The sequence below is a fragment of the Mustela nivalis genome, assembly GCF_964662115.1.
Source record: "Mustela nivalis genome assembly, chromosome: 7".
Taxonomy (NCBI): Eukaryota; Metazoa; Chordata; class Mammalia; order Carnivora; family Mustelidae; genus Mustela; species Mustela nivalis.
Genome location: NC_139026.1, coordinates 17,739,037 through 17,750,712, shown reverse-complemented (window position 1 = coordinate 17,750,712; position 11,676 = coordinate 17,739,037). Strand labels below are relative to the sequence as shown.

General features: G+C 51.6%; 1 protein-coding gene across 2 annotated transcripts; it reads left to right on the top strand.

Moving 5' to 3' along the window:
* Positions 1 to 7,949: 7,949 nt before the first annotated feature.
* ASCL1 (achaete-scute family bHLH transcription factor 1) lies at positions 7,950 to 9,290 on the top strand. 2 transcript variants are annotated; one of them, XM_082739131.1, is made up of 2 exons: positions 7,950 to 8,834; positions 9,213 to 9,290. In XM_082739131.1, the coding sequence occupies exon 1, from the start codon at positions 8,080 to 8,082 to the stop codon at positions 8,785 to 8,787; it is 708 nt and encodes a 235-aa protein (XP_082595257.1). In that variant the 5' UTR covers positions 7,950 to 8,079; the 3' UTR covers positions 8,788 to 8,834; positions 9,213 to 9,290. The 2 variants fall into 2 exon arrangements, with proteins under 2 accessions (XP_082595257.1, XP_082595256.1); XM_082739130.1 differs by having other exon boundaries at positions 9,207 to 9,290.
* The last annotated feature ends 2,386 nt before the right edge of the window (positions 9,291 to 11,676 follow it).

Below are 11,676 nucleotides of genomic sequence, written 5' to 3'. Positions count from 1 at the left end.
ATGTCAATAAATATCCATGTATCAGAAATCACCCTCTTCCTCCCCCCGCACCCCCCCCCTCCTCCCAATAAAGACCCTGCAAATACCAGGCCTAGGAAAGTGTGGAAGAAGGAAAGAGTTAACAGGGCCACCTGGGCCCTAAAGTTTTCCTAGCAGACAGCGGGCCCTGGCGGTGGCTTCCTTCCTAACCTCACGTGAGCAAACTTTCCCCTTGGCCCTTGGGGCAGTCGTCCAGGTCGGCCTGGGAGGTGGAGATGGCTCACAGCCGCCCGGCTGATTTATAGGCCAGAGCATTCCCGGGCAGCGCCGCAAGGAGTCGGGCTGAGCTTGGACTTTGGGAGGTGATGATGGACACAGGACACGTGGCCACACAATGGGGACACACGACTGACCTCAGTCACTTCGGCAAACTGCCCCTGCTTTCCGGAGGCGGCAGGAGCGCTTTGGGAACTCCAGAACCCGGGGCGCTTGCGTATTTCGTCCCAGCCCGTAGCTCCCGTTAGTTACCCTGTTGAGCTCAGAGAGTACCGAAGTGCGTTCAGGGACGCCAGAGCTCCGAAAGGCCCCTGACCTTCAAAGTCGTTCGCAGAGCATGGGAGTCCTGATGCGTTTCACACTGTGTAAAGAAAAGCGCCGAAACCGTTTCAGCTCGGGGCTGAGACCGGCCAGGACGCGCCTGGGAGGGAACTTTGCTCACATGACAAATATCAGCACCCAGCACCCGGGGATTTTGTGACACCGTAGTGGGCTAGGGAGGGTGAAAGAGGAAGGGTCAAAAGGGGGTGGAGTGCGTGTTGTGTGTGTGGTGGGACGTGAGGGGGTAGGAAGAGCGGCTAGGGAGAGGAAAGGGGGAAGGTGGTTGAAGGCGTATGAATTTGAGAAGGAGCAATCAAGTTGGGGGGAAATAGCAGGGCTTTTTTCCCCCTCCTATATGCAAACTGTCACTTTGGGTTAGCAAGAGTCCTTATCTGGCTCATTAGCATGAGCTGTGGCTAACGCGCTTAAACCCTCTAATTATTTATTATGCCGTCACGGAGCAGGTCGCAACCCCGGGGCGCGCTAGCAGGGGACCCGCAGAGGCGGGCACAGCGCGGGGCCGGGGCGCAGCGCCCAGTCTAGCCCTGAGTTCCCAGGGTGAGATCCTCTCCTCCAGGAGACCCACAGGGCCAGGGCGCTGTTCCCCGAGGCGACGTTGCGGAGTTGTTGGGGTGCATCAGAAAGACCCTCTCCCCAAAATTCACCCCCGACCCACAGAGTCGTCTACACTTGGTCCCCAGATCTTTTGTATTGCCAACTCCAAAGACTGAAGTTGAAGGAAGGAAAAAGGATTTTTGCACTTTTGCAAAAATGGAAGCCATACAAGGAGCTGGAACTTGGGAGGGGTGGTCCTTTGGGTCCCTGTTCTGGAGAAACCTAAAGCTTGGGGGGAGCCTTCCTTTCCTCCCACAGCACCCCCCGCCTCCTTCCGAGAGAGTTCCTAAATGCTGGGGGAAACGGGAGCGGCTGAAAGCCGGTCACTCCCGTCCGGGGTTTTATTCAGAAAACAGTTTCAAAATAAGTTAACCTCTGTAGGGTGTTTTTCCCCCTCCCCTTCTAATTGTCCCCCCCCTCGCCCCCTCCCACTCTCCATTCGAGTCTGTTTTATGTTCCTCTGCGTTGTGCCAACTATTTTATCTTTATTCCTTCTCTTTCTCTTTGGCCATTCATTCCTTTTTTTTGTGTGTGTGGCTTCTCTGGCTGATGTGCGGCTCCTTACCACCCACTGCACGCTCGCTCCTGTAGCTGAGGTGTTTCTATACAAACTCAAGCGTCCAGTTGTCATATTAATTATTACACTGAGCAATGACTGAAATGGTCAAAATAAGGGTAGACTCGAGAGCGCTTTTTCTTGCTGCTCAAAGATTCAGCAAAGAAGCCATGCAACAAAGCAATAATTGGTCCCCAGAAACACTCCGACAAGGCATGGAATATAGGTTTCATAGAACCCTGTGATTGTGAAGGGGGGAAAGCTCTGAATGGACCCCACGCTTCTTTTCTAAACTCTCTTGCTGAGCAAAAAATGGACCTCTGTTTGAATACTGCCCTGATCCTTGAATACTATACCCAGCAGAGAAAAAAATGCACCATTTATTGTAAGTTTTTTTTTCTTCTCCAGCTATTCATGGGGTCTCTGTGAAGAATCAGCTGGTTTTGTTTACCGTGAAAGACCTTTACTTTATTTTCATTCTTGGAGGAGGTGGAGAGGGGGGAGGGAAAGAGAGCCATGTGCCTAGACCTAGAGGAGCTGGCCTACTGTAACAAAATAGAGTGTAACAAATCCTACAAAAGTTTAGAATGTATTGATTCTTTGGAGAGCTATATAGATTAACGACTTTCTTTATGCTTATCCCAGGAAGGTATTTAATCATAATGTAAATGGGGCTTTAGAAAAAAAATAAAGACTTAGCAGCGTTACTTCTCCTTATTTGGAGAACTTCAAAAGGACTTGTGAGAGTGGCTGCAAATTACTCCCTCACCCCACCCGAATCTCCCCTCCCCAACCAAAAAGCCACAATAAAATAATAGTTTGTGCTTTTTTTTGTTTTGTTTTTTCCAGCTTTTTTTTTTTTTAAGGCTTATTGAAAAAGCAAATAGATTTGTTTGAAGCCTGGATTCCTTAATGCAGGTGCAGGCCTGCTGTGACCAAGCAGGCAAGCCAAATCCACGGTTTATGCTGTTCTGCCTCCCCCCACACTCAAACCCCTTTTCCCAGTCCAATCCGGGCTGGTCAGACCCAACCAGGCTAGGCAGCAGCAGTTTCTGGGGTTACCTTGGGAAGGCTGAGTTTGGAGACAATAGATTAAAGAGTCAGAAACTTTTCTGTTTTCCTGGATAGGATAAGCACAGACTTAGAGCAGTGTCTACCCCAGGCCAGCGACCCTGTGTTCCAGCTACTGGAAACCAAGTATCTGCTATGAACAACCTGTACACTCACTTTTCTTGAGGCATGGAGGCTTCTGAGGCTTAGCGCTCACTCAAATTAAGGGTTGCACTAAAAGTCTTGTCTCCAAATCAAGAATCGAAGGCCTGTGTTCATCTTTGTACTTTCTTTGCTCTTGGTTCAGGATCCACTGTAAATATAATTTTACCAAATAATCTGTTGGATGGAAAAGCTAGCTTCACTTTTAATGGTAAGTCCCCTCCTTCCAAAAGAAAAAAGCACAGATGGAACCTTTTAAGAAAGATGTGGTTGAACTCCTTTCTACAGAGAGACAGTGCACAACTCGGAGTTGGAGGATAGTGTGTGAACAAAGGTGGCACGGGCCTGGCCTTCAACTGTGAGTGGAAATGAAGGTGGCAGACTTGGGGCATCAGGACCTCAGGTGCCCTGGAGGGCAGATCCCCCTGCATCACTAGGAAAGCTGTGTCCCCACGTAAGTACAGGAGCTGAATATATCCAAGGTTTCATCTAAGGTAAGGTCCTCTTCCAGGACTCCCGAGCATACAACAGGGGCCTGAGATGCTAGAGAAGGTAGGGAAGGGCTTTTACTGTTTTTGAAGAGAAAGAGAAACCTTCCCATTTTTCTGGGATGTCTATATTCTGGGAAATACACACCAAAGGAGGTCAGTGTCCGGCCACCTTATCACAAGAATGGCGATCCCTGACATGTGTGGAGGGATTTAAAAAGTGAATTCACGAACAACATCAGATTTAATTCTCCTGACAGCCTTGACAGATAAGCAAAGAAAATGTCACTACTCCATTTATGGAGGAAGGTATTAAACACTCCTTTTGTGCATTTTCTTCTCCCTCCACATCTAGATAAATGACATTTTGAGTGTCCTAGTCAAGCAAAGCCCAGGGGACTTGCTTAGAGGCAGGACCCTTGGTTGACAAGGAAGGCACAGAAGGGTAAGGGTAAGGGCCAATGGCTCTATTAAACCCCTTCATGTGCAGGCCCTGAAGCATGTCTGTATCTGAACTCACTTGCTTCTGTTTTATGTTAAAATCTTGGGTCCTATCTCTATCTCCTTGATTTTTGACCATACCACCATTTCTCCAAAATGACAGAAATTACCCACTTCCAGGTGCTGGGACTGCGGGACAGGGTGACAGTGGATCTCCAACTGCTGGACAATGGCTGATTATCACAGTGTGGTTCCAGGAAACATAGAGCCCGCATCCTCCCACAAGCCCCTTCCTGGGTGGGCTATCTGAACAGTGACTTTCTCATAGTTTTAGAAAGGCCGTTCTCATCAATTCCTTCCAATCGAGACCTGCCCCAGAGCGCTCCACATCTATCTTGTTGAAACTTCACAACACTTGGAGGTCGTACTACAACTATGGTAGCTATAGTGTAGTGTAGGTATGGGCATGGTACAGGTGAGGAAACCAAGGCTCAGAATATAAGCTATTTGCTCCATGTCACAGCTGTTAGGCAATGGAAACTGGATATCAAATCAAGTCCATTTGCTTCATCTCTCAGTGCAGGGACTAGGGTTCCCAGGGCCCAGGACAGTACAGGGAAGTTCTCTCAGGTGTGTGTGTGTGTGTGTGTGTGTGTGTGTGTGATCATCAAGGCCCCAGGGTCAGAGGCAAGATTCTCAGGGGCTCTTAAACTTCAGTCCTTTGTTCCAAACTGGTGACACCACCCCAAAATCAATTTCAGTGGGAAACTCACTTTGGTAGTGCACAGTCTCCAAAGACAGAGGCCAAGCCCCTATAAAACAATACTAAACCACTCTACCTTTTGGTTGGAGAAGATGGAGAGGATGTTGCTGGGTTAGGGCTATGGTGAGGAGCATCCTTTGAGTTTACTCAAATAGGCAGAAGGGAACACCTGAGTTCTTGGAGATTTTGCAAAGCCCTTAAGAAGCAGGCTGAGGACGCTGGTGTGGGGAGGGTGAGGATGGGATTTGGTTCTGGGCTGGAGCAGGGAGAATAAGGGCACATGTTCTGGGGCCGTCTTTTCTCCTGGGCGGAGGCGAAGGCATGTGGCCACTACAATGCATGGCTTCACTAGCTGGAGCTTCTATTTGGGCGCCCATTTTATGGCGTGTGTGTGGGGTGGGGGTTGGGAGTAGGCTCTGCCCTTGAAGTCCTTGATAATTAGGATCTCCATAACGCGTGGAGTCCGCACCCGAAAAGGAAGCTGAGAAGGCGTGCTGGCTGTTGGCAGATTTCCGCACTTGCAGACCCATCTCGAAATGAGCTGGTGTAGCCCCTCCTGCACAGACGGAGCAAGTGAGGGCAGTCGAGGAAGAGGGGCTTGTTCAAAGTTACAGTGCAAACCAGGATTATAGACCTTGGTCAAATGTGGAATGTTAGAGTCAGAATGGAAGGGCGCTTGAATCCGCCTTGGAAAGAAAAAGCAGTCAGATGGGTCGGTGTTGGCGACTCCCCACATTTTGCTACGGAGGCGTGGATAGGGCCCAGGAGGCTTTTCCTAGACGCCTCCTAGCGGCCAGCACCCGGAGTGCCTGAGTAACCTCTCTTCTCCAGGTGGGCTGAGGCTTCCACGGAGGAAGACGGCGGTGTGGCTCTGTTTTAGGCCCCACAACTTCCTATACTTCCCGGAAGGGAAGACAAAAGTGATCTTGGAGTCCTCTCAACTTCTTTCCTGGGGTGGATTGGGGGTGGGAGGAGAGGACAGAGGTGTAAACCTCACCGAGTCCAGCAGTCCTGTGGGGTGAAGTCACAGGTTACTGTGTGGGGAAGGAGGTTCCCAGAACTGGTCTCTGTTGGTCACGGCTCCGTCCGATGCTTCCCAAACCCACACGTTTTTGAAGAGGAAACTGAGGCAGAGAAGAGAGGTGCTTCATCTCCGGAGCCATCCGTCTCCACTGCCCATCACCACCGCTATTGTTCTGGTAACACTCCAAGCCAGTCACACATACCAAAGGCGGCTCCTTGGGTCACCCCCACAGAGCCTTTAGAAAGACCGTTCTCCACAAAGGAAGTCCAATGAGAAGCAATTATTTGGATAATTCCCCCACAATCAGCCCTGCTTGCAGGTCTCTGATCAAAACTGTCTGTCTCTACCGGACAAATCCACGGATGATTGCCCTCTTCCTTCTGTCTATGGAGACTCGACCTGAGACGCGCCCCACACTTCTTCCCCTGCCTCCACCAGAGCGGTGCCGAGATGGGACCGGTGGCTGCGTCCGCATTCTCTGCAGAGCCCCGTCCCAAGGCGCCCCAAAGCTGGACCCGGCCCTACCAGAGAGCGCCAGGACCAAAGCCCAGGAAGGGCGCCTGGGTGGGCGCTGTCCAAGCGGCCGAGCCACCGCTGCAAGCGCCTCCCCCTCCCTCGCGGCGCCAGCACGCGGCCCCGCCGGGCTCCGCTCCCAGTCGCCTGCCACCGGCCCGCCGGGCACACGCCTGGGGCGAGATGGAGGCTGCGCCAAGGCCGCCGAGGTGCCTGCGGCGGCGCCGAACAACCAGAGAAGCTCCTCCGGTCCCTCAACCTCTACCCCCATCTCTTTTCTCAGACCTACCCTGAGAATACCCCAAGAGTACTCCCCTCTTTATCCATCCCCCAGCCGGTCCGGAAACAATCCTTTGGGAAGGGGGTCCCTGCTACAGGCAACCGAGGTCATGAGGGGGGAGGGCGGAAATCGCTGCCATACCCCTACGTATAGCACCGATCACAACCACCCCCAATGAGAACACCTCTGGTCTTGTGGGTCCCCTCCACATTTACTCAGTTGTGGGGACCAGATCCTAGTTTGTACACCTGGATGGGACATTGGGGACCATCTAATCCAAACTTCTATTGCTACAGATGAGGAAACTGAGGCTCGGAGCTGTTGCCACTTACCAAGGGGCCACAGCTAGCGAGAGGGTGTGTTGGGACCCAGTCTTAACCGCAATTTTATTTACTTAGCAGTCCAGTAATTCCCACGGAGTTCTCCCCATCTTTCTAAACTTTAAATGCAAATTTGCTTCAGCTCCCCCAAACAGCAAAGACTCCCAAGAGAATGACAGTAGATGGGAGATGAAAGCAGGAAAAATAGAGCCCCATTCTCCCCAACCTGCCCACCACCCGTGGCACTTGTCTGCTCAAACCCTTCTCTGTGCTCTGCTCCAGTTGTCAGGAGAATCCCGAGGCACTTCACCCCCAAACCTTTCCACCCATACACCCCCAATTCCCAGGGCTATTGGCCCCTCCAGGGACGCTGCCCCCCCTTTCTAGAGCCACCCCCGGCTGCAGCCCGCCCTGAGCGCGCCGCCTGTTTATTCAGCCGGGAGTCCGGCACGCGCCAGGCGCACGCACTGCAACAACAAACCCCACTGAATGGAGAGTTTGCATGGAGCGGGCGCAGGGACCGGGCGGGGGGGAAGGGGAGAAGAGGAGGGAGAGTTTAGGGAGTGGGTGGGAGGAGGAGGTAGGAGGGGGGGAGTGGGGGCTGCAGCCGCTCGCTGTAGCAGCGGGGAGTGGGGGGCGAGGCGGGGCCAGGGCTGCGCGTGGGGCTGGGTGTCCCATTGAAAAGGCGGCCGCACTCCGGCCGCCCAGCACTCTCTCACTTCTGGCCAGGGAACGTGGAAGGCGCACCGACAGGGGACCGGCCAGGGAGGGCGAGTGAAAGAAGGAAATAAGAAAGAAAGGGAGTTAACAAAATAATAAAAAACAGCCTGAGCCACGGCTGGAGAGACCGGGGCCCGGCGCAAGAGAGCGCAGTCCTAGGGGGCGAGGAACGGGAGACTCAACAGACCGTGCTCACCACTGACTTTTGCTTCTTCGGCTTTTTTTTTTTTTTTTTTTTTTTTTTTTTTTTTAACAAGAAGGCGCTAGCGGCAGCCTCACACGCGAGCGCCACGCGAGTCTCCTGAAGCCAACCCCGCGAAGGGAGGAGGGGAGGGAGGAGGTGGAGTGGAGGGAGGAGGAAAAGCGTTTGCACCTTCTTTGCTCCCACCCTAAGAAGTCTCCCGGGGATTTTTTTTATTTTTTTTTGTAACTTCCCTCCGGCCTCCCTCTTCCTCTCTCCCCTTCTTTCCCTCTCTGTTCGTGCACCCAAGTCCTGTCTGCGTCGCCTCGCGCGTCCGCACCTCGCGTCCCCGCTTGCTCCCATTCCGCGACTCCTTGGCGGCCGCTGCGCATGGAGAGCTCTGCCAAGATGGAGAGCGGCGGCGCCGGCCAGCAGCCCCAGCCGCAGCCCCAGCAGCCCTTCCTGCCGCCCGCAGCCTGCTTCTTTGCCACGGCAGCGGCGGCGGCGGCGGCGGCAGCGGCGGCGGCGGCGCAGAGCGCGCAGCAGCAGCAGCAGCAGCAGCAGCAGCAACCCGCGCCGCATCTGAGCCCGGCGGCCGACGGCCAGCCCTCAGGGGGCGGTCACAAGTCAGCGTCCAAGCAAGTCAAGCGACAGCGCTCGTCCTCGCCCGAACTGATGCGCTGCAAACGCCGGCTCAACTTCAGCGGCTTCGGCTACAGCCTGCCGCAGCAGCAGCCGGCCGCCGTGGCGCGCCGCAACGAGCGCGAGCGCAACCGCGTCAAGCTGGTCAACCTGGGCTTTGCCACCCTTCGGGAACACGTCCCCAACGGCGCCGCCAACAAGAAGATGAGCAAGGTGGAGACGCTGCGCTCCGCGGTCGAGTACATACGCGCACTGCAGCAGCTGCTGGACGAGCACGACGCGGTGAGCGCCGCCTTCCAGGCTGGCGTCCTGTCGCCCACCATCTCCCCCAACTACTCCAACGACTTGAACTCCATGGCCGGCTCGCCGGTGTCCTCCTACTCGTCAGACGAGGGCTCTTACGACCCACTCAGCCCCGAGGAACAAGAGCTGCTCGACTTCACCAACTGGTTCTGAGGGGCTCGGCCTGGTCAGGCCCTGATGCGAACGGACTTTGGAAGCAGGTAGGTCGCATTTGGGAGCGAACAGAATGATTTTCTTACCTTCCCTCTTAGTGTCTGGAGGACAGAGACTTTCTCCACGGAGATTGGGCGGGGGTGGGGGGGGGGCGGCGAGGAGTGGCGGCTGATTAAAAAAAAAATTGTTAAAGTTTGTCGACTTCAAATGCTGGTTGGTTTGTTTCAATATTGGCCCCTGGGAGTGGCTTTCCCTAGTTCTCCGAGGGCCAAGGGTGGAGTGAGGTGGAGGGATGCCGGAGACTTGAGTACCCCGACCTGTCAAAAGAGATGCTCTACCTGACAGATCCTTTTCCAACCCTTCACTTTCCCCCACCGCCATCCTCCAAGTTCACACTAACCTCTTCCCTTCTTCTTAAGTTATAGGGTGACCGCACAACCTGCATCTTTAGTGCTTTGTCAGCGATGTTGAAGGGAGAAAAAAGGAAAAAAAAAAGAAGAAGAGAAGAAGGAAAGAAAAATGAAACAAAATAAAATCAGGCAACCAACCCCAAGACCAACTAAGCCAGGCATGCCTGAGAAGCAAGGCTCTTGCAAGGCGGGGATACGCTCAGAACTGTATCTTTGCACTCCAGTCATTAACGGAGCTATGAAGGGTGACTAGGACCTGAGTCAAAGCCCAGAATGCAGCTTGTGTGCAAAAGCAGTGGGCTCCTGGCAGAAGGGAGCAGCACAGCCCCACAGAAACTCCCACCCACAGTAACAGGCAGAACTGAAAGCACTTGCTAGGGTGCCTTCACCTCCCTGCCCTCTCTGAAAGCGCAGTTCTTAGCCCTGTAGAAATGGGTTGGTGTCTTTCATCTCAGTATACCCCATCCCAGTAAGCTGTGGACATTTGTCTGCAGTGAAATCATGCTCTACTCAGTCCTTTCAAACTCAGATCCTCCTGGGGTGGGGGTGGGGGGGAACTCCCTAAATCCCATTTCCTCACACCATCTTTTCTACCATTTTCGTCATAGAATGCTTCCAATCTTTTGTGAATTTTTTTATTATAAGAAAAATCTATTTGTATCTATCCTAACCAGTTTGGGGATATATTAAGATATTTTTGTACATAAGAGAGAAAGAGAGAAAAAATTTATAGAGTTTTGTACAAATGGTTTAAAATGTGTATATCTTGATACTTTAACATGTAATGCTATTACCTCTGCATATTTTAGATGTGTAGTTCACGTTACAACTGCCATTCCCCCTATGTGGTTTTGTAAAGAACTCTCCTCATAGGTGAGATCAAAAGGCCACCAGATGTACTTCAGCACCAATGTGTCTTACTTTATAGAAACTTTGTTAATGTATTAATGATGTTATTAAATACTGTTCAAAAAGAACAAAGTTTATGCAGCTACTGTCCAAACGTAAAGTGTGGCAGCCAGTTGGTTTTGATAGGTTGCCCTTTGGGAAATTTCTATCACTGCCTTTTTTTTTTTTCTTACTGTTTTATTACAAACTTACAAGAAACGTGTATAACCTTGTTTTATACAAACTAGTTTCGTAATAAAACTTTTTTCTTTTTTTACAAATGAAAATAATCAGCTGCCTCCAAGTCTTCCTTGACTCCACTGTCCCTGTCCAAGTTATTTTCGAAATGCCAAAGGGAAGGAGTGGGTGGTGGACAAGAGGGTGGTATAAACCATGCTAAGGGGCAGAAATGACAAAGATAAGTGCTATGACAAGTCCTACCCGAGGAGACTCTATGATGACTGCAGGGGGAAATACTTGCATAAGCAAAGACAGCTTTCTTCCCCTTTTATGCTGCAAGCACACACACCTCAAGAACAGGTACTTATAATGGCTGTGATGTCTTTTGATGGGTTGATTGTGCATTTTTAAAATCCCCCAGAAAGTGAACTGGAAAGAGAGGGTCCTCACCTTACTTTCTAACCCTTACCCCAATTTGGAGTTTCTTTTTGTGAAACTGGAAAGGCTGGATGGGATAATGGACATTAGGGGTGGGGGGAAGGCTGGTGGTACTGAAGCCTGGGCATGGGGGTGGTAGCAACCCCCCCCCACCCCCCCACCCGCCCGCCGTTCTCCCAGTGGTGGGTGTGTTCTTCATTCACTCCTAGGCACACATTTTTCTCTTCCTTTGCCCCACTCCACACACTTTCCATGTTGATTTTAAGTAAAGGACACGTATGATATGAATTCCTTGCAGAAGGAGTTAGATTTAAATGAATGAAAGCCTTAGAAATGTGTGGTCGCTTTGAGACACTGGCCTATCTAAGCTTGTGACTCTATCCGAATAGCGTGAGCTGCGTATAAAAGTACCCAATTACCAAGATTCAAAAAGAAATTGGTGGGTTTTTGGCTGGCTTGCTTCTTGTCAGTTAGCAAGGACGTGATCAGAATCCTACCCCCTCTCTCGCCAGCTCCTAGCTCGCCGCCTGCATTACTTGCAGATTCAGTTTGCGTGTCTCCAGCCAAGCGGAAAGCCTAGCGCAAAATGCATCTTACAAAACCCAACAAAGAACGGAGAGCCAGCACGTCTTCCAGAGTTAAAAATCTAGTCTGTGTTGGTACATCTATACCATTTAGTGGCACAGAATAATCATTTTTTAAAGCCACGATGCACGGAGCACGCCACAGCGTCTGATGTCATTTTGCTAAATGACCCTCTATAGAATGCACATTGAAGCTTCAGTCCCTTTCAAAGAGATGAGCGTAATTAAGGGGAAAAAAAATCAGTAAATTCCTCATCGCCATAAATAATCGGACTTTCTGCCAGCAGTGGGCCAATTTAGAGCTTACTTGAGGGAAGTAATGCTTTTGTGATGCCTGCTTTTATTTTTATCTTCTCATTTGGAGGACCAGAGCTGGAGGTCCCCCCCCC